Source organism: Scyliorhinus torazame, chromosome 10 (genome assembly GCF_047496885.1).
Source record: "Scyliorhinus torazame isolate Kashiwa2021f chromosome 10, sScyTor2.1, whole genome shotgun sequence".
NCBI classification, from domain to species: Eukaryota; Metazoa; Chordata; class Chondrichthyes; order Carcharhiniformes; family Scyliorhinidae; genus Scyliorhinus; species Scyliorhinus torazame.
Window position 1 is genome coordinate 193582931 of NC_092716.1, and position 23264 is coordinate 193606194.

General features: G+C 50.3%; 1 protein-coding gene across 1 annotated transcript in view; it reads right to left on the reverse strand.

Annotated features, from left to right (window-relative positions):
* Positions 1 to 711: 711 nt before the first annotated feature.
* The window catches only part of olfml1 (olfactomedin-like 1), a 63710-nt gene continuing 41157 nt past the window's right edge, over positions 712 to 23264 (reverse strand). The window contains exon 5 of the mRNA XM_072466220.1: positions 712 to 4056. Coding sequence (XP_072322321.1) covers positions 3254 to 4056 — 803 coding nt within the window. The 3' untranslated portion in view covers positions 712 to 3253. The remainder of the gene's footprint in view (positions 4057 to 23264) is intronic.

The following is a 23264-nucleotide window of genomic DNA, read 5'->3' on the forward strand; positions in this document are numbered from 1 at the left end:
TGACTAGGAGGGATTTCCCGAGGGAATCCCACTATTGGCCGCCATTTCGAGCAGGTGGCCCAATACCGAGTTCCCAAAGCTGGCTACCCTCCGCGTCTCAATTAACCCCCGCCCCAAATTTTCTGCCCCCCCCGCTGCCCAAGTACGGGTGTGACCTGACCACCCCCCCCCCCCCCCCCAACAGAGGCTTCCTAAATAACGAGACCCCCTAAATAGACCCAGAGAATCATACGGGCTTGAGTCTTAATGATCCATTTGCATCCTCCTGCTGGTGCGGGGCGTGAACCTCGATCCCGATGCCAGCGGGGCGGGGCGGGGAGGGGGGGGGGGGGGGGGAGAGAGCGGAGTATCGGAAATGGATTGGCGCTGCTTCCTCCCCGCCGCTGGATTTCCTGCCTCATTAGTAACTCTGCTATCGGTGGCGTGAGGCAAAGAATTCAGCCCAGCATCTCCAACAACGCAGCACTCCCTCAGAATTGCACTTGATTTTTGTGCTTAAGTCCTGAAGCCGGGCTTGAACCCATAACATTCAGACTGACATGGCAAGAGTATTACTCACTGAACCACAGCTACGTGGCTGGTGCTGCACAAAAAAACAAGATTTGGAAAGTATTTACACATCTCTGGAGTCAGTGAATGCATGTGCCATTCTCTGGTCATGGCAGGACTTGTTACAATGACTGCACAATAAATTGTATCAAACAAAATCAGTAATGCAGATATTGTCACTGTATATTTTGAATTTGTAATTCCATAAGTAAATTTACAAGAGTTAGAAAGTTGCAGATGTGTTACAGTCTGCTGAACCATTGGAAATTGGAATTCAGTTTGTCCCTTTATTTATACAATATAAGCATGATATAAAAATACTTGATTAAGCCACAAACCAACTCGCAAATTGGGAGAAAGATTATTGTGAGATGACTGACTGCAAGCATCTGGAGTGTGGAGGAAAAAGAGAATGTCAACTCAAGAAAGGGAAATACTGGCATCAAGATGTAAGTCTAACACAATTAACAATAAATATATTTGTTTAATTGCATTACTAATTTTTATACAGAAAAAATACTTGTGTTGCAGTGTGTCCCTGAAATTGTATAACACGGGAGGAGGCCTTCAAAGCAAAATTGTTGAGAATCCCAGACATAATGAATGCTTCAATTGGATGAGCTTTTAAAATGGGGAGCGGTGAAGATTAAGCAATGGAATTAGTCACACTTTAATGAGATACAAAAAGTTTATTGAACTGCCGAAAAAGCCAACGTGCTCAATTTGTTTAAAGCAGCATCTTTGTCATTTAATCCTTTGGCAACGGAAAATAGTTATGGTTAATCACCTGGAATAGGTAGTTACCTATTTTAAACATGGTGGAGGTTTCATCATCTTTATAAATGAGAAACAACTTCACAAGTTTTTTAAGGAGGGAATTGTAAGGACTGAAAGAAAAACTAGCCTCTGGAAAATGGAATTGCAAAAATAGAGGAAAAGAGGGATTAATTATTTAGGGTGTTGTGCTATCCTCAGGACCAGGAACCAGAAGATCAGCAAGTCCCTTAATAGGACATGATTGAGTTTGGGAGGAGGTGATGTGGTGTGCAGAGGGAAGAGTCAAAACAAGAATCTATTCTTTTAGTTCCCTTTCATTGCCTCATTGACATGACCTTGTACAATACCCAATCCTTATCACCACTTTCCAGCCTTTCAAGCAAAAAAATCCAAACCGGCTCGCTGACCATTTAACCCAATAGCTGCCCTCTTCAACAGAAGGCAGCTGTCCTGCTCTTGACTGTGGAGCAGAAAATGTGCAACAGACCAACAAAACATGCTCCAGGATGACCTTTGCTGTATCTCCTGATGACAGTTCCTCCCTGGAGTGGTGAGGACAATGTAGTTCGAAGTTACAACAGGAGATTAGGACAATCTGCTGTAGAAATGTAAGTGATATACAACAGTAATATACAACAAGGACACTGTTCTCTTTACCTGAACAGTATCCTAATTGCACCTGGCAATAACATCCTTTTTTTCTCTACAGATATGGTCAGTCGTGCTCTGTATTCTTAGCATTTTCAGTTTTTTTACCTGTCCCTTTTTTCATTCATTCATGGGATGTGGGTGTCACTGGCTAGGCCAACATTTATTGCCCACCCCTAATTTCCCATGTGAAGGTGGAGGTGAGCTCCCTTCTTAAAACATTGCAGTCCATGTGTGTAGGTACATCCACAGGGAGGCAGTTCCAGAACAGTGAAGGAACACCAATACAATTTCAAATGGCTTGGAGGGAACTTCTGGGTGATGGTGTTCCTATGTATCTGCTTTGTCGTTCTAGATGGCAGTGGTCATGGGTTTGGAAGGTGCTGTTTCATCAGAACTAATTAGCAACATACTGGAGAAGTGAACATCTCTGGCAAGGCCCAGCATTAATTGCTATTCCTCAGTTGCCCTTTAGGCGTTGGTGCAGAGATGCAGTCCCTGTGGTGTAGGTACACCCACAGTGTTGTTAGGGAAATATAGAATTCCTACAGTGCAGAAGGAGACCTTTTGGCCCAACGAGTTGACAACCCTCCGAAAGAGCACCCCACCCAGGCCCACTCCCCGTCCTATCCCTGTAACCCCACCTAACACGAAGGAGCAATTTAGCATGTTCAGTCCACCTAACCTACATATCTTTGGACTGAGTGAGGAAACCAGAGAACCCAGAGGAAACCCTCGGAGACATGGGGAGAAAGTGACAGTCACCGAAGGCTGGAATTGAACTCAGGACTCTGGTGTTGTGAGGCAGCAGTGCTAACCACTGTGCCACCGTGCCGCCCCTAAGGATAGCAAAGGGACAGCAATGTAGTTACAAGTCAGGATGGTAGATAGTTCTGGGTGGGATTGGAAAGTGCGCATATGATGCCTTGGTGAGTTGCTGCAGTGCACCCAGTAGATGGTATACATTGCTGCTACTGTGCATCGGTGAATGTCTAAGGTGGTGGATGGGATGCCAAACAAGAGGGCTACTTTGTCCTGGATGGTGTTGAGCTTTTTGTTGTCGGAGTTGCACTCATCAAGGCAAATGGAGAACACCCCACCACACTCCTGATTTGTGCTGTGTCAGTGAGGGAGACGCTTTGTATGATTTGAAATAAAAAGACAGTCATTCAGTTTGGGGGTTAGAGGAACTATATTAGTCGAGCTGCTGATACCATGACCATTGGTTGGCAATTTAAGCCACTTTATAATAATGTGCATAATGATAAAAAGGTGGAAATTATTGGAAAGCAGGTTGACTTTCCAGTTTCTTTTTTGTGATGAGTTTGTAGATTGTCTGATAGCCGTCATCCCAGGCGTAGAGTTGATGTTCCCGGGGGTTATAGTGGATCATGGAGTGTTTACCATAGCGCTTGGGGAAGTACAGGACTGGAAAATCGGTGCTGGTGACTATGTCAGTGACATCGTAGAGGCATTGGACATGAGAGCGACTGCCGTGATGGGTGTTGTAGACAACGTAAAGGGTGCCGCAGATCATGAAAGCCGCCTCAGCCCCCTTGCTGGAGCAGGAGGTGTCCCAGGTGTGCTCCACCGCTAGACTGCCATGGTCAATCTTGGTGACCACAATGGTGCCGCCACCATCATCCGGCTCGGCATGGATGGCCCAGAGGCCTTGTTCATCCACGGCCATGTCGATGAAAGTGTACGGTGAGAGTTGGTAGACGGGCACATGGCCTGCCCCCTGCAGGAGCATGCGGTCTTTGACTGTTCCATTCCGGATGTCAAACTTGATGATCTGGTTGAGGGTGCCGTTACGGTGGAAGTACAGGAATCCATTGTATGCCACATGGCCCGTCCCCTGCCAAGCGAAAGGGAGGACCACTTTTTTAGCCACTTGTCCACCTGCTCTCTCTGTGAAAGACTTGATGCCTCCGAATTCGGTGAGAACATTGCCGCTGGTTCCACTCAAGAAATAAATCTTCTGAAAATCTCGGGCTGGGTCCTTTATCCAAGAACCTTGGGCGTCACCCGCTTTCTTCACAATTTTCAGTGATTTGATGCCAGCAAGCAAGAGGTCACAATCTGCAAGAGAGACGGGTGGGGGAAAAGGAAATAAAAAAACGTAGAGATAACTCTTTTATTAGAACAAGATTAAAAATCTTAAGAATTTATTTTGCGGAGATCACTGATGCAAACATTTTTTAATTAGAACATATAGGAACAGAGGAACAGGAGGAGGCCATTTAACCTCATTAAGCATGTTTTGCCATTCAATAAGATCATGCCTGAGATGTGACCTTTCACCATATGCCCACCATTGCCCCGTTTTCCTCAATATCATTTGTTTCCTTAGTAAATGACGTGGAATTGGATATTTCAAATGTTGCTGATGATACTAAACTAGTATGTGTGGCTGACGGAGAAGATGGTGCTATTTGCTGCAGCAGGACATAAATAGGTGAGCAGACTGTGGCAGATGGAATTTAATGCAGGGAACTGTGAGGAGATGCATTTAGGCAGAAGACAGAGAGAGATGCGTTATATACTAATGGTACAGCTCTAAAGAATATTCAGGGACAGAGAGACCTGTCATGATATACACCAGTATATCATGGTGCAGATACACACACACTGATGGACACACAGCAAGACCACAACACACACAACACCGCAGCCAATCACCAGTTAGAGCACACACACTATAAAGACAGGGAGAATCAGAGTTCCCGTTCATTCGGGATACAGCCTCCTACAAGGACAGAGCTTACAGCTTACAGCACAGGTCCTCACCATGTGCTGAGTGCATAGACTGGTTCGGACAGGCATAGGTCTTTAGTTTAATCTAACATCGTGTTAATCCACAGTGAAAGTATGTTCAACAGTTTCTAACTTAATAAAATAGTGTTGCACTATTTTAACTGTTGGTGGCCTGCATGTGTTTCACGGATCCAGAACACCCAACACACCATGATACCAGGCGTTGAGGGATATTAGAACTTCTTAGACCTACCTGCAAGTGATCTGCCTTCCACCAGCATACAGTCATCCTGCAAAATGGACAGCGTCCGCCTGCCGCCGCCGCTCCGCATCACCGGTAACCTGGGGGCCAACTGGAAGATATTCAAACAACGCTTCCAGCTCTACCTGGAAGCCACAGACCGGGAAGATGCCTCGGACACCAGGAAGATCGCTCTCTTCCTATCCACGGCTGAGGAACATGCCATCCACATTTTGAATTCTCTCACCTTTGCTGATGATGAAGATAAATCAAAATTCAAGACGGTCCTCCTCAAGTTTGACACTCACGGCAACATAGAGGTGAATGAAAGTTTCGAGTGCTATGTATTCCAACAGCGTTTACTGGGTAAGGATGAACCTTTCCAGTCCTTTATCACCCACCTCCGCCATCTTGCGCAGTCCTGTAATTACGGGCCCACCTCCGACTCCATGATACGCGACCAGATCATTTTTTGTGTTCAGTCGGACCCCCTACGCCAGCAGCTCCTCAAGGTACAGCAGCTCACCCTAGCGACCGCCATCGAGACCTGCATGCTACACTAACATGCCACTAGTCGGTATTCCCACATCCAAGCGGCTGAAACGGCGCGGCAACGTCCCCACGAGGCAGAAGGGTCCAAGCAATCGAGCAACTCCAGGGCCTCGGCCTGGATGAAGGCGGCCATTTTGCACCCTTTTCGCGGACTCCCGTGCTTGTGCGCACCGAACGAGGGGACGTCGACGAACGTACTGCGCAGGCACGCACCACGTACAGCCACACCGCGCATGCGCAGGGGGCAGCAATGTACTGACGCTACAACGTGCGGCAACTGTGGCTCTCCCCCTGTGGCAATGCCCTGCCAAATCCCGACAATGCTTGAGATGTGGCAAACTTGGACACTATGCTGCTTTATGCAGATCAGCTCGGCCTGCCAATTCGTAATGCTCCGGCCAGACTCGCAGGAATGCCTGGGCCATTCAACCCACGGTCACTGAATCGGATTCGGACCTGCTACCCGATATTGACACCGAGGACCCGAAGGCGCCTTTTCGAATTGGTATCGTTACAAAAAACAGGGTGTCCCCGAAGCAAAGAATCCAGCCTCTATCGGTATACAGCATCGATCCAGACGATGAGTGGTGTGCCACCCTTACGGTCAATCGGTCCCAAATACGATTCCGCCTGGCCACTGGTGCCTCCGCCAATCTCATTGCGCGGTCTGACCTCCAAAGCCTTTGTGTCAAAACAGCCATCCTCCCATCAGCCTGCCAGCTATTAGATTATAATGGCAATGCCATTGCTGCCAGCGGCTCGTGTCAGCTCGAAGTGACGCACAAGTCACGCAAAGCCACCCTTCCCTTTGAAATCGTGGGCTCCTCGAAAGCCTCCCTGCTTGGCACGCAGGCATGCAAGCTGTTGAACCTAGTTCAGAGAGTTCACTCTCTCTCCTGCTGACGCGTCTGCCTTTCAGGACACCGACTTCAGGGCACAGCTCGACGCCATTATCAACCAGTACCACAACGTCTTCGAGGGCATGGGCACGCTCCCGTACACCTACAAGATTTTATTAAAACCGAATGCCACGCCTGTGGTGCACGCACCTCGCAGGGTCCCAGCACCCCTTAAGGACCGCCTCAAGCAGCAGCTGCAGGACCTCCAGAACCAAGGAGTGATTTCCAAAGTCACGGAATCGACCGACTGGGTCAGCTTCACAGTATGTGTAAAAAAGCCTTCTGGCGAATTGAGAATTTGCATTGATCACAAGGATCTAAATCGCAATATCATGAGGGAGCATTATCCAATTCCCAAGCGCGAAGAGCTCACATGTGAGATGGCTCGCGCCAAGCTCGTCACCAAACCCGACGCCTCAAAAGGATTCTGGCAAATCCAGCTCGATAACTCCAGCAGGAAACTTTGCACATTTAATACCCCCTTTGGCAGATATTGTTACAACAGGATGCCGTTCGGGATCATATCTACATCAGAAGTGTTCCATAGGATTATGGAACAAATGATGGAAGGCATTGAAGGTGTTCGTGTCTATGTTGATGACATAATCATTTGGTCCACCACCCCGCAGGAGCATGTTAGTCGCCTCCAGCGCGTATTCAGATGTATACATGAGCATGGCCTCCGCCTCAACAGGGCCAAATGCTCTTTTGGTCAGATGGAACTCAAGTTCCTCGGGGACCACATCTCCCAATTGGATGTGCAGCCGGATGCAGACAAGGTAGCTGCCATCACAGCTATGAAAACACCAGAGGACAAGAAGGCGGTCCTCCGATTTCTGGGCATGGTCAATTTTTTAGGGAACTTTATCTCTAACCTCGCCTCTCATACCACGGCTCTCAGGAACCTGGTCAGGAAGACGACAGACTTCCAATGGCTCCATGCCCACGAGCGCGAATGGAGAGAACTCAAAGCAAAACTGACCACGGCCCCGGTCTTAGCTTTCTTTGATCCAGCAAAGGAGACCAACATTTTGACCAATGTCAGTCAATCCGGCATTGGGGCAGTGCTCCTTCTACGTGATGAGGCCTCATCATTGGCCCCCATTGCATATGCGTCACGTGCGATGACCCCCACGGAGCAGCGCTACGTGCAGATAGAAAAGGAGTGCCTGGGCCTTCTGACCGGTGTGGTTAAGTTTCACGATTATGTCTACGGACTTCCTCAATTCACCATCGAGACCGACAATCACCCGCTGGTCAATATAATACAGAAAGACTTGAACGATATGACGCCTTGCCTCCAGCAAGGTATGACTTCCAGCTGGTATACACCCCAGGCAAAGACCTCATCATTGCTGACGCTCTCTCCAGGGCAGTCAACACTCCATGTGACCCAGCGGGATTTGTCTGCCAGGTTGACGCCCATGTGGCATTTGCAGCCTCCAATCTACCTGCCACGGATGAACGTCTCGTCCAAATTTGCCGCGAGACGGCGGCTGACCCCTTGCTACAGCGTGTCATGCGGCACCTAACGGACGGGTGACTCAAAGGCCAATGCCCTCAGTTATATAATGTCAGAGATGATCTGGCGGTAGTAGACGGAGTTCTTCTAAAACTGGACTGCATTGTCATCCCGCATAGCATGCGCCAACTTGTCCTGGAACAACTCCACGAGGGCCACCTTGGCGTGGAAAAGTGCCGCAAACGGACCCGAGAGGCAGTGTACTGGCCTGGCATTAATGAGGACATAGCCAACACAGTGCTCAACTGCCCCACTTGTCAGCGCTTCCAGCCGGCCCAACCACGTGAGACCCTGCAGCCCCATAAGTTGGTCACGTCACCATGGACCAAGGTGGGCATCGACCTGTTTCACGCGCTGGGTAGAGACTATCTCCTGATCGTGGACTACTTTTCGAATTACCCGGAGGTGATACGGTTGCACGACATCACCTCGTCAGCCGCCATTCGTGCATATAAAGAAACCTTTGCTCGACACGGCATCCCGCTCATGGTTATGTCGGACAATGGCCCCTGCTTTGCCAGCCAGGAATGGTCCAACTTTGCCAGGCAGTACAATTTTGCCCATGTGACATCCAGTCCCCTGTACCCCCAATCCAACGGCAAAGCGGAGAAGGGCGTCCACATAGTCAAACAGCTCCTATGCAAGGCTGCCGATGCTGGGTCCGATTTCCACTTTGCCTTGCTGACCAATCGCTCCGCCCCGCTATCCACTGGCCTGTCGCCAGCCCAGTTACTCATGGGTCGTACCCTGACGATGACGGCGCCGTCCATCCATGTCCCAGACCTCGACCACGTTCCGGTCCTTCGCCGGATGCAGTTGTCTCATGCACAGCACAAGGCGGCTAATGACTCCCGTGCAGCTGATCTCCCTGCTCTGGCTCCAGATGACAACATCCGCGTCCATCTTTCGGATGGGGGCTGGTCTGCGACCGCTGTTGTCCTTCGGCAGGTGGCCCCCCCGCTCGTTCCTGGTTCATCTATCGGATGGCTCTATTCTGCCCCGCAATCGACGCGCCCTTCGTCTCGTTCCACGCTCGCCACGTGATCCTCCACTGTTGCCTCGCCCTCCTGCTGACCCTGCCACGGACTATGCAGAGCTCCCTGTCACTCTGCCTCCCCCTGACTCTGACGCAGTCCAGCCCGCTCCTGAACCGGCGGCTCTCGACCCACCCTTGAGGCGGTCAACCAGAATTCGTCGCCCACCTCAGAGACTTAATTTATGAACTTTGCAGACTTATAGACTCTCTGAATTGTTTTGTTGTTTTGTTTGATCGTTTCCCTGGTTTGTATGTAGTGTTGATCTCGTTATTCTTGTTGCATACTGCTTCTCTGCACCAGGCACCTTCCCATGTAAATAGCTTAGTTCTCATGTACGTAGTTCTCTAAATATGTCTTCGCACCCCACACGTAGTTAGGAACATTCTCACCATACATTATTTATTGCCACACACATACATTCTTTTATAAAAGGGGGGATGTCATAATATACACCAGTATATCATGGTGCAGACACACATACTGATGGACACACAGCAAGACCAATCAACACACAACACCGCAGTCAATCACCAGTTAGAGCACACTCACTATAAAGACAGGGAGAATCAGAGTTCCCGTTCATTTGGGATACAGCCTCCTACAAGGACAGAGCTTACAGCTTACAGCACAGGTCCTCACCATGTGCTGAGTGCATAGACTGGTTAGGACAGGCATAGGTCTTTAGTTTAATCTAACATCGTGTTAACCCACAGTGAAAGTATGTTCAACAGTTTCTAACTTAATAAAATAGTGGCCTGTATGTGTTCCACGGATCCAGAACACCCAACACATCAAGACCTGGGCGTTCATGTACATAAATCTTGGAAAATGACAGGGAACATGTGAGAATGGTTGGCAAAGTATATGAAATCCTGAGCTTCATTACGAGTACAAAATCAGGGATGTTATTTTGAACTGTTATAAAGCCCAGGTTAAGGAGCAACTAGAGAACTGTGCCCGGTTCTGGTCACTGCACTTCAGGAAGGCTTCCTTGGGAGGCTGTGAAAGAGACTCTCTAGAATTACTCTAATAATGAGGGAATTTAGCTCAAAGGTTAGGTTCGAGTCCTGGGACTGTTCTCCTTGGGCCAAATGAGATTAAGGGGAGGTCTCACAGAATCATAGAGTTTTACAGCACAAAAAGAGGCCCTTCAGCCCATTGTGTCTGCACCAGCCATCAATCACCTATTTATTCTAATCCCATTTTCCAGCACTTGGTCCGAAGCCTTGTATTCTATGACATTTCGAATACTCATCTAAATGCTTCTGAAATGTTGAGGGTTCCCGCCTCCACCACCCTTTCAGGCAGTGAGTTTTAGATTCCCACCACCCTATGGATTAAAAATGCTGGAAACACTCAACAGGCGTGGCAGTATCTGTGGAAGGAAAAACAGAGTTAATGGGCTGGATTCTCCATCGGTGGGATCTTCCGTTTCGCCAGCAGTGCACTCACGCTCGTGGATATCCCGACGGTGTGGGGGTGCTCACAATGGGAATCCCAATTGGCCGGCTGCCAGGACGGAGAATCCCGCTGACAGCGGGGGCACGCTGCACCAGAAAATGGGTGCGGCGGGACGGAGAATCCCACTCGTTATTTCACATCAAGGATTTTTATTCAATTCTGAAACGACCTTAACCTGAAATATTAACTCTGTTCCTCTCTCCACAGCTCATGCCCAATCTAGCTGAATATTTCCAGAATGTTCTATTTTTATTTCACTACTGAAAGGCCTATGTTCTAATATTTAGACCATGCCCCACAAGCCCTAGACTTGTCAACTAGAGGAACTAGTTTCTCTCTCTCTCTACCCTATCAATTCCCCTTAAAAGCTTAAAGACTTTGACTCATTTGTCACCAGTATGGATCACTGAAAAAAGAGACACACTGTTTAAGTATTTGTCTTGTACTCATAGGATGACAGATTCAAGAATGTCAAGTTTCAAATGGAACAACAATTTATACTGCATATGGAAAGGGGTGCTGATCCATAGAATCCATAAAACCCCTACAGTGCAGAAGGAGATAATTTGCCCCATCAAATTTGCCCTGCCCCTCCGAAAGAGCACTCCACCTAGGCCCTCTCCGCTGCCCTATCACTGTAAGCCCGCACATTGATCATGGCCAATCCACATAACTGGCACATCTTTGGATTGGTTGGCAAGTCAACTCTGATTAGTTGAGATATTGCACTATAGAGCTAATGGCCCCCATGCATTTGTTTATTCAAAAGAGGTGCAATGTCTGCACATATCTCTTTTGCCTGCAAAGGACTGGTCCCTGCATATGAATATATGTAGCTTCAAGCAAACATCGTGAGCCTGACTGATAATCTTAAATTGGTTATTAGTTTAATTCTTAGCACACTCAAGACTGTTTAGCAAATGCTGCTCAATCTCGGAATCGCACCTGACATTTGACACAATGTTCTAATTTTTGGCATTCTTGCGTCTGCCCTGATGAGTTCAAGGCAAAAAGCTTTGACAACATGTCTCCATTTTCAGCAATATTCAAGTTGTGACAGCAGTATATCTTCCTTGCAGTCCCCTATCCAGTTTAAAAATATTAGAGCATAATGATGTAAGAGGAGGCATAGACATTTCTATCATTTGATCCTGGTCCACCATTCAAAACGTTTATGGTGGATCTTCTATCTCAACTGCACTATCCACACATCCCTTAATCCACTAAGTGCACAACAATCTATCAATCTCTGCCTTGAATCTATTCAATGCCTGAGGAACCACGACTCTCTGAGATTCAGAATTCCAAACATTCTCAGCTCTCTTTCTGAGAAATTTCTCTTTATTGTCTTAAATGACCGACCCCTTATCCTGAGACTATGGCTGCGAACTCCCAAAAGGGAACAAAGTCCCCGAGCGAGTGTGTTTAGTTGTGTGTTTCCCGGCACTCGCAGTGCCAAGAAACACATGACTATTCAATGCAACTCACTTTGAATAAGGGGCCTGAACGGGGAACGCATGGCGTCTCGATCTCCAAGGCCCACAAAAGAATCCCAGACCTCCCCCTCCCCCCCCGAGTCCGAATGCAATAAGGGAGGGTCTTCCCCGGCCCCTAGCGCACCAGGAAATCGCAGCCCGATTGCGAGTGCACAAAAAATGCCACCATGGCGCCTCCTTGGCACTGCCAACCTGGCACCTTGGAAGTGCCCTTGCCAACTGGCAATGTCATCTGGGCTGTGCCAGGTGGCACCAGCAGTACCAGGGAACCACCCTGCCCAAAGGGCATGCAGCTGGGGGCCTCCAATGCCCTTGGAGATCCCCACAAGTGCCATTCCATCTGGTCCCGGTTGTAGGGGCCAGTAGCAGACAGCACTTGCCCGAGGTCCCCGAGGTGAACGGATTGAATCCCAAAGCCTCAGGTACCTCAGGAATCTGCACATTAGAGTAACGCTTACTGCCTCGCTCTAATATGCAGATTTGCTAAAACATGATCCCGCCCATTGTGGGCTTTCAACGGCCATGCTGCACTGCGGTGAGCTGCTTTTCCCCGCCCAATGCCCCACAGTGGTTAGCACTGTTGCTTCATAGCGCCAGGATCCCAGATTCGATTCCCGGTTTGGGTCACTGTGTGCAGAGTCTGCATGTTCTCCCCGTGTCTGCGTGGGTTTCCTCCGGGTGCTCCGGTTTCCTCCCACAAGTCCCGAAAGATGTGCTGTTAGATGAGTTGGACATTCTGAATTCTCTCTCCGTGGTCCTGAACAGGCGCCGAAATGTGGCGACTAAGAGTAATGTAAGCCTACTTGTGACAATAAAGACTATTATTATTATTATTATTAATCCTAAATTCTCCAGCCAGGCAAAGCAGCTGTTCAGCATCTGCTCTGCCAATTCTACATTTCAATAGAATCATCTCTCATTCTTCAGGTGTATTGATCTGGACTCCCCATCACCTTCCAATATGCAATTTTTTCATCCCAGGAATCAATCTCGTGAACCTTCATTGCACATCCTCTAAGACAAGTAAATCAAGTGGAAGACAAGTTTACAACCTTTAGGATGGCTAGTAATGACTGAAGAAGTTGTGAATACACTGCCTCCCACTGGGAGTAAAGGCACTGAGCAAATTATCTCTACGAACAGCGGGAGGCTTTTATTGTAGTGAAGTTTGAAAATAAAACAATACTTATATTTCAAGGTTTTACTGCAGAACTGATACAAGTAAAATAGTCGAGTTTTTGTCAATTAGTTGTATGTTAACTGGGAGAAAAGAAATACTTTTATTTATATGGAAAAGAAAAGGTTCAAGGGTGACTTGATGGATGTATTGAAGATTATGAAAAATTATCAAAAGGCTTTTGAAACTGTGGGGTCGAATTCCTCTCGGAATCCAGAGAGAATCGGGGAAATATGCTTCTCTCAGGATACATCGCGTTTCCTTAAATTCCATGCCACTGAACATTCAAACCTCGGCGAAGGGACGTCATGTCGGTGAGGTTCACAACAGCTTTTTAAAAATGAGCTTCAGACGAGGGGATCCCTTCGGAGCCACAAAGGTAAGTATAGCCCCCGGTGAAGAGAGACGTGTCTGGCAGTGCCATGGCACTACACCCTGGCACTGCCCCCTGGCACAGCATGACACTGTCAGGCTGGCAGTGTGCGGCCCCGGCAGTGTAGACCTGTACCGGGGGCAGTGCTAGGTGTTGGTCCCCTGGGGAAACACATTGCAGGGGAGGGTGGGGATGGGGGGCCATGGTGTTCCTGTTATGTGTGGAGGACGAGAGAGCAACAAGCACATTGTGTGGGGGGGGGGGGGGGGGGGGGGGGCGTGCAGGCACAGGGGGAGGGGCATTGTGTGAGTGATTGTGATGCCGCCGGGAAAGTAATTGAGGTGAATAGCAAAGGTCCATTTAAGAGGAAGTTGGATAAAGCACTAGAAAGAATTAGAAAGGTAAATGGTGATAAAATGAGATGAGGAGCGATGGACATGGGTTCCTGTGGAGCAGAAACATTGGTGCATCAGTTGGGCTGAATGATGTGTCTCTTGTGCTGTAACTTCTACGCACACAGCACATTTTCTGACCTCAGGACATCCCAAAGTGCTTTCCAGCAAATGGAATATCATTGAGGTATAATCACTGTTGTAATGTAGGAAACAAAGCAGATAACTTGTGCACAGCAAACTCCTATAAATAACAATGAAGTCATAAATTATCTGTTTAAATTTTGCTTGTTGGGGGATGGTTACTTTGTTCAAGGCACTGTTCAGAATTCCCCAGCTCTTCTTTGAAGTAGTGTGCATGGGGTTTTACACATCTACCTGAGAGCCTTTATTTTAACATCTTATTCGAAAGATGGCATTACAGCATTGCACCAAGGCTGTCATTGTGTGTTCAATTCTCGGGATTGAATCCTGTACCCAGGACGTACTGATTCATAAGTGAGAGATCTACCCACCGAGCTACAGCTGATGCATCAGCAAGACATTAAATGCTGCCTCCCTAACAAAGTCGCTGAAATAAATAGGCCATGAAATGATTCGAAATAGGTTAATCTGTCTGCTAAAATAAGGCAGAGAGAGAATTTGGCTGAATGCATTTAATGGCCCTACATCAGTGTTACACAATATACCTGTAGAGAATGGTGCCTCATACCTGTTACAGGCTGGAGGAAGTTGCAAACATAGGGAGGGAACGACGCCATGAGGAATTTGAAAACAAGGATGGGAATTTTAAAATCAAGGCATTCGCTGAGACTCTCCGGCCCTCACGTTGTGGGTTTCACTGCAGCAGATGCAGCGATCCATTTAAATCCCCATTTCCTCCTCGGTGGGACTGGAAGATCCCGCCAACGTGAGGGGTTGGAAAGTCTCACCCATAGTTTAACTGGAAGCCAAGTCAGGCAGACCAAGGGCATCAACGGACTAGCTGAGGTGAGCCCCCTGCTAACCTTCTCCAGCGACTGGCTTTCAGTTACTCAGGTGCAAAGCTTTCCCTATAGCTCCTCGATCTATTATGTTTTTCCTATGGAGATATAGTTTCCTTCTGGATACCATGGATCTGAAGCTACGACATATTTTAAGTAGCCTCTGCCCAATTCACACTTGGCAGACTGGGTAACAATTCTGCTATCTGTATTGAGATTATTCCAGCTATTGATTACAACCTATGTCATAATATGAGTTCTTTGTCTTTGTAAAGCAGCAGAATAACACCACTCATTGTCTCCAACTTTAACAGCCAAACACAGTTAGTAAAAAACAACAGAACACAAGTGAATAATATTATGACCACATGTATTTTTATAGTCATCATTAAAACTTCCTCATGTGATAAAAATAAATAATGGCTTGCAAGTGCTGTGATAAACTATAAATAAAATCCTTACATAATAGTTCTTTCCCTCTTTTCACCCTCTAGGAGGCCATCTGGTCTGATTACCTCTTTGAAGGTTCCAGACAGATTACTGAATTGTAGAAGACAGGCTGGTTAAAAATGACCAAGATGTCACGGGGCTCTGATGAATTTAAAGGCAGAGATTCTGGCTTAAAGTCTTACTCCAGAAATCAGAGCGCATAATTCAGACTGACACGGCCCGTATTGGAATGCAGCACTGTCAGAGTGGCCGTCTTTTGGATGAGACATTAAGCACAAGTACCTGTCTGTCCCCTCAGGAGGACATAAGAGATCCCTGATCCATTACTGCACTGCAATGGCAAGCATAGTAGTCCTGCCAGGGATGTTGCGGCGGCACAGTAGCACAATGGTTAGCACTGTTGCTCCACAGTGCCAAGAACCCAAGTTTGATTCCCACTTGGGTCACTGTTAGTGCGGAGTCTACACGTTCTCCACGTGTCTGCGTGGGTTTCCTCCGGATGATCCCATTTCCTCCTGCAAGCCCTGAAAGACATGGGCCGGGATTCTCCCCTACCCGGCGGGGCGGGGGGGTCCCGGCGGGATGGAGTGGAGAGAACCACTCCGGCGTCGGGCCGCCCCAAAGGTGCGGAGAAATCCGCACCTTTAGGGGCCAAGCCTTCACCGCGAGGGTCTAGGCGCGCGCCAGAGTGGTTGGCGCGCTGTCGACCAGCAGGAAAGGCCTTTGGCGCCATGCCAGCCGGGGCCGATAGGACTTCGCCATGCGGCGGAAGTCCGTGCATGCGTGGGAGCGTCAGCGGCTGCTGATACGATCCCCGCGCATGCGCAAGGGGGGTGTCTCTTCCGCGTCGGCCATGGTGAAGACTGTGGCCGGGGCGGAGGGAAAAGAGTGCCCCCATGGCACAGGCCCGCCCATGGATCGGTGGGCCCCGATCACGGGCCAGGCCACCGCGGGGGCTCCCCCCGGGGCTAGATCCCCCCCCCCAGGACCCCGGAGCCTGCCCGTGTAGTCGCGCCGGGAAGAGAGGTGGTTTGATCCTCACCGGTGGGACAGGCATTCCAGCAGCGGGACTTCGGCCCATCGCGGGCTGGAGAATAGCCGGGGGGGGGCTCGCCGACTGGCGCGATTCCCGCACCCGCCGAATATCCGTTGCCAGAGAATTCGGCAACAGGCGGGGGCAGGATTCACGCCAGCCCCCGGCGATTTTCCGACCCGGCGGGGGGTCGGAGAATCCCGCCCCTGAATTGGATATTCTGAATTATCCCTCTGTGTACCCGAATAGGCGCCGGAATGTGATGACTAGGGGATTTTCACAGTATCTTCATTGCAGTATTAATGTAAGCCTCCTCTGTGTACCCGAATAGGCGCCGGAGTGTGGTGACGAGGGGATTTTCACAGTATCTTCATTGCAGTATTAATGTAAGCCTACTTGTGACAATAATAAAGATTATTATTATTATTATGGCTAGGGTCAATACTTAACAATCACAAAAAAAGTTATGTTATCTAGTACCTGTAACATAATAAGGTTGGCAAGATGTTAAAGCAAAATTTGACACTGAGTCACATAAGGTGATGTTCGGGAAGGTGGTGAAAAGTTTGGCCAAAAAAGTATTTTTAAGGAATGTCTGAAAGGAAAAACACGATGGAGAGAGGCGGAGAGATATAGGGAAGGAATTACAGAGCTTAGGGCATAGCTGTCAATGACGCAACAATATAAACACGTTACCTGGTCATTATCATCTTGCTGTATGTGGGAGCTTGCTGTGCTCAAATTTGCTGCTGTGTTTCTGACATTACAACACTATCAGTACTTCATCAGTTGTAAAATGCTTTAGGACATCCTGAGGTTGTGAAGGGTGCTATATAAATGCAAGCCTTTCCTTTCTCAGATTCAAAAAGGAGCTGGAATCAGAAATAGAAGGAGTTTGTATATAAGCAGAAGGGCTTGTCTCCCCGGGAACCAAATTCAACAACAAGGATTGAGTTTGGCTACAAAACACTCAATAGAAATTGGATCAATTTTCAAAGAATAAGGTTTATATAATGGGATTAAATTTAAGAGGTCCCTTGATGAATAAAGAGACATGCTTGCAAAGCTTTTTGTCTTGCACTCATCAGGACAGATGCAAGAATGTCACATTTCAAAGGGAACACCAATTTTTACTCCCTGAGAAAAGGGCTGCTGGATGGTTGGCAAGTCAGCTTTGACTTGACTGGGCCACCCATATTAAATTCTATGGCTACAATAAGGGGCGGGATTATTCGACCCCCCGCTGGGTCGAAGAATCGCCGGGGGCTGGCGTGAATCCCGCCCCCACCGGTTGCCGAATTCTTCGGCACCGGATATTCGGTGGGGGTGGGAATCACGCCGCGCGGGTTGGCGGGCCCCCCCGGCGATTCTCCGGCCGTGATGGGCCGAAGTCCCACTGCTGGAATGCCTGTCCCGCCGGCGAGAATCAAACCACCTCTTTTACCGGCAGAACAAGGTGGCGCGGGCGGGCTCCGGGGTCCTGGGGGGTGGGGGGGCGTGGGGCGATCTGGCCCCGGGGGGTGCCCCCACGCTGGCCTGGCCCGCGATCGGGGCCCACCGATCCGCGGGCGGGCCTGTGCCGTGGCGGCACTCTTTTCCTTCCGTCTTCGCCATGGTCTCCACTATGGCGGAGGCGGAAGAGACCCCCTCCACTGCGCATGCGCGGGGTTGCCGTGAGCGGCCGCTGACGCTCCCGCGCATGCGCTGCCCGGCAAAGTCATTTCTGCGCCAGCTGGCGGGGCACCAAAGGCCTTTTCCGCCAGCTGGCGGGGCGGAAATCAGTCCAGTGCGGGCCTAGTCCCTCAAGGTGAGGGCTCGGCCCCTCAAGATGCGGAGAATTCCGCACCTTAGGGGCGGCGCAATGCCGGACTGTTTTTGCCGCCGGTCGGCGGACATCGCGTCGATTGCGGATAATCCCGCCCCAGATATCTTCTATAATTAATCAGATCCACTGCAGCAATTCACCAAGGGACTTCCATCACCACTTTCCAAACCCACGACCTCTATCATCGAGGAACAAGGGCAACAGACTCATAGAAACATCACCACCTGCAAGTTCCTCGCCAAGTCACACACTGCCCTGATTTGGAAATATATCATTGTTCCTTCATTGTCATTGCGTCAAAATCCTGGAACTCCCTCCTTAATAGAACTGAGAACTGTAGGAGTACTTACACCAGAAGGTGGCTCACTACCACCTAAGAGCAATTAGAGATGGGCAATAAATGGTGGCCTTGTCTCCAATGCCAAAATCCCAAGAAGGATTTAAAAAAAGGTTGGAAATGCGCAAAACCTTTGATTAAAGCCTCATTCTTTTAATGGCATCCATTAAGACAGTTGACCGATTGTCAATTGAACACAATAGGGCATGATTTAATGGAAACATTTCTAAGGGCAGGATTTACTGGCTGTTCATGCTGATGGGAAATTCTGGCCCCACGCCAGCGCATTTGTGCTCTGGTGACGAGGGGTGCAGTCAACGGGATTCCCTGTTGACAACGGTGGGACCAGTAGATCCCGCTGGTGGCTGGTTAGTAAATCCCGCCCCGAGTATCTTTTTGGGCGGGTTTGGCTGGGTGTTTCCACCAGCTTTGTCGGTGAGAGCCACATCGCTATTTAACCACACAAAGGACGCGATTTAATGGAAAAGTTTCCAAGTGAGATAGTGAGCGGGAACTACAGTGAGCTTCCCTACTGGCCAGACTATTGGACGCGGTCAAAATCAGATGGGATTCCCTGTTCCCCCTGGGGGTCTCGGAGAGTCAGCCACAGGGCAGACAGTGCCGCCTGTGAAGAACTTGCAGCGGCCATCAACTTGGGGAACGTCACCAGGAGGACTGGAACCCAGTGCTGCAAGGAGGTCAATGACCTCCACTGGCCCCTGGTGCCGCGCCTGCTGCCTCTCCCACCCGCACCTCTGACTTCGCCACCCCCTCCCTCCCTCCTCCCCCCCTAACGAGCATGCACCTGCCACAGCCCCCCTCTAGGCCCATCCATGTCAAGAAGTGCTGCCCACTCCGGCCTCCCCCAATACTCACCATGCACCACAGCCAATCACAGGCAAGAGCATACACACTATAAAACGGGGAACACGACACTTCCCATCCTTTCCAGCAGGAGACAGCTCAGGGCACAGAGCTCACAGCAAGCCACTCAGACATCCACCATGTGCTGAGTGCTTCTCTAAGATAGTGTTAGGGATAGGTCCACAGATTCAAGGGTAATGAATGAACCACAGTAACCAGTTTATCATTGTAAATATTGTTGGTAATAAAACTGAGTTGTACCATCCGCAACCGTGTTGGTTCGTCTATGGAGCAGAGAACACAACACGACATAGTACCACGAGTGGAACCCAGTACCTGTGAGACCTACCTACACGTCCTCGGGAGTCCGCCATCCTGCGCCATGGACACCGTCAGCACGCCCCGGCCGCTGCAGATTGCTGGAAACCTCGGCGTCCACTGGAAGCTGTTTAAACGTCTGCAAGGTAGGGTTGAGCCTTTTCGGTCTTTCCTTACACACCTCCGTGTCCTCGCGCAGTCCTGCGGTTGCGACGCCACCTCCGATTCAATGATTCGGGACCAGATTGTTTTTGGGGTCACCTCGGACACCCTACGCCACCAGCTCCTCAAGATGGAAGGCCTCACCCTGACCTCCGCAATCGAGGCCTGTGTCCTTAATGAGAACTCGACCGGCCGCTACTCCCAATTTCAAGCGGCCGAATCGGCGCGGCAGGGTTCCTACACGGCCGGATCGGCGAGGCAGGTGTCCTACGAGGCCGAACGGGTCCAGGTGATCGAGTTCCTCCCAGCCCGCGGCCCGGACGAGGGCGGCCATTTCGCGCGCTTTCCGCGGCCTCCCGTGTTTGTGCGCGCCAAAAAAAGACGTCGACGCAGAGGGACGTGATGCGCAGGCGCGCTCGATGCAAGACCAAACTGCGCATGCGCGGTGGCGCAACGAACGCCATGACATCACGACGTGCGGCAACTGCGGAGCCGCACATTTAAAGCGGCAATGTCCGGCAAAAAAAACGACAATGCCTCCGCTGTGGCAAGATGGGCCACTACGCTGCCTGCTGTCGAGCAGCTCAACCTGCCAATGCTCCCCAATTCCGACAACCTCGCAGGGACGTGCGGACCATTCAGCCTCCTTACTACGAGTCGTGCCCAGATGATATCCAGACCAGTGACACAGACGACCGGGACGCCTTCCGTGTTGCGGTCATTGATAGGAACCGGATGTCTCCAGGCAGGACCCACCAGCCGATGCCAGTGAACAGTGTCAATCCGGGTGATGAATGGTGTGCCACCCTAACGGTCAACCGATCACCGATAACATTCCGTCTGGACACTGGTGCCTCCGCCAACCTTATAGTATGGTCAGCCTTCTACGCCTTGAAGGTCAGACCACCAATTCAGCCATCCCGTTGCAAGATGGTCGACTACAATGGAAACTTTATCCCGGCCATGGGATCCTGCCAGCTGCAGGTGACACACAACACATACACGGCCACACTGTCCTTCGAAATAGTCAGATCATCAAAGGACTCCCTGCTAGGCACACAGGCATGCAAGGTTCTCCACCTCATGCAGCGGGCCCACGCTCTGTCTCCAGAAGGCACATCAGACTTCCGAATGCAGAATTTAGGGCACAGCTTCAATCGCTCCTTGCCCACAACCAGGAGGCATTCGAGGGCATGGGCACACTGCCCTATTCCTACAGAATACGACTCAAACCGGACGCCACCCTGGTCATTCACGCACCTTGCAGGGTCCCAGCGCCACTCAAAGACCGCCTCAAGCAGCAGCTGCAGGATCTCTAGGACCAAGGGGTGCTTTCCCGGGTCACGGAACCCAAACCATGGGTCAGCTCCATGGTGTGCGTTAAAAAGCCCTCTGGCGAGCTCCGGATCTGCATTGATCCGAAAGACCTCAACAACAACATAATGAGGGAACACTACCCCATACCCAAACGGGAAGAGATCACGAGCGAAATGGCCCGGGCTAAAATCTTTACAAAGCTGGATGCCTCGAAGGGTTTTTGGCAGATCCAACTGGACCAATCCAGCAGAAAGCTGTGCACCTTCAACACCCCTTTCGGCAGGTTCTGCTATAACAGAATGCCGTTTGGCATCATCTCGGCATCCGAGGTCTTTGAGAGGATCATGGAACAGATGATGGAGGGCATCGAAGGTGTGCGCGTCTACGTTGGCGATGTCATCATCTGGTCCACCACACCACAGGAGCACATCAATTGTCTCCAGCGCGTCTTGCGTGGATACGGGAAAACGGCCCACGCCTCAATCGAGCCAAGTGTTCTTTCGGCCAAACCGAGCTGAAGTTTCTGGGGGACCACATATCCCGGTCAGGGGTCCGCCCAGATGCAGACAAGGTGGCCGCCATTACAGCCATGCCGCAGCCGGCAGACAAGAAAGCAGTGCTACGCTTCCGAGGCATGGTCAACTTCCTGGGGAAGTTCATTCCCAACCTTGCCTCCCACACGATGGCTCTTCGCCACCTAGTCAAGAAGTTCACGGAGTTCCAGTGGCTGCCCGCACACCAGAAGGAATGGGAGGAGCTCAAAATTAAGCTCACTTTAGCCCCGGTATTGGCGTTTTTCGACACCTCTCGTGACACTAAAATTTCGACTGATGCCAGCCAGTCCGGCATTGGGGCGGTACTCCTACAGCGGGATGACACTGCGTCATGGGCCCCGGTCGCCTATGCCTCGCGGGCCATGACCCCCACAGAACAGCGCTACGTGCAGATTGAAAAGGAGTGCCTGGGTTTGCTAACCGGAATACACAAGTTCCATGACTACGTGTATTGTCTCCCCCAGTTTACCGTTGAGACTGATGCCCGGCCCCCTGGTTAGCATCATACATAAGGTCCTGAATGAGATGACCCCTCGCCTCCAGCACATCCTAGTCAAACTCAGGAGGTCCGACTTCCAACTGGTCTACACCCCGGGAAAGGACCTTATCATTGCGGATGCCCTATCTAGAGCAGTGAGCACACCGCCCGACTCGGAGGGGTTCGTCTGTCAGGTCGAAGCACAGGTGGCCTTCACATCCGCAAATCTGCCAGCCGATGACTCCAGTCTGGCCCGTATTCGCCAGGAAACTGCGGCTGACCCCCTTCTACAATGTGTGATGCGCCACATGACGGGAGGGTGGCTCAAAGGACAGTGCCTGCAGTTCTACAATGTCCGGGATGACTTGGCCGTCATTGATGGTGTCCTCCTAAAGCTGGACCAGATTGTAATTCCACACAGCATGCACAAGCTGGTCCTCGACCAACTACACGAAGGCCAGCTGGGGTCGAGAAGTGCAGACGGAGGGCCCGAGAGGTGGTATACTGGCCGGGCATCAGTGATGACATTGCCAATATGGTGCTCAACTGCTCCACCTCCCAAAGGTTTCAGCTGACGCAACCTCCTGAGATGCTTCAGCCCCATGAGCTGGTGACGACCCCCAGGGTGAAGGTGGGTGTGGACCTTTTTCACGCGCTTGGCAGGGACTATGTAATCGTCATTGACTACTTTTCAAACTATCCAGAGGTCATACGCCTGCACGATTTGACATCGTCCGCTGTCATAAGGGCCTGCAAAGACATCTTCGCTCGCCACGGCATTCCGATTACTGTCATGTCGGACAATGGGCCCTGTTTTGCCAGCCAGGAATGGTCATCCTTTGCTGCTTCGTATGGCTTCACACACGTGACGGCCAGCCCTCTGCATCCCCAGTCCGATGGAAAGGCGTAGAAGGGCGTTCACATCGTCAAGCGGCTCCTCTGCAAGGCTGCTGCTGCGGTTTGATCGGATTTCTGCCTAGCCCTGCTAGCCTATCGCTCGGCCCCACTAGCCACTGGCCTCTCACCAGCCCAGCTGTTGATGGGTCGTGCCCTCAGGACCAC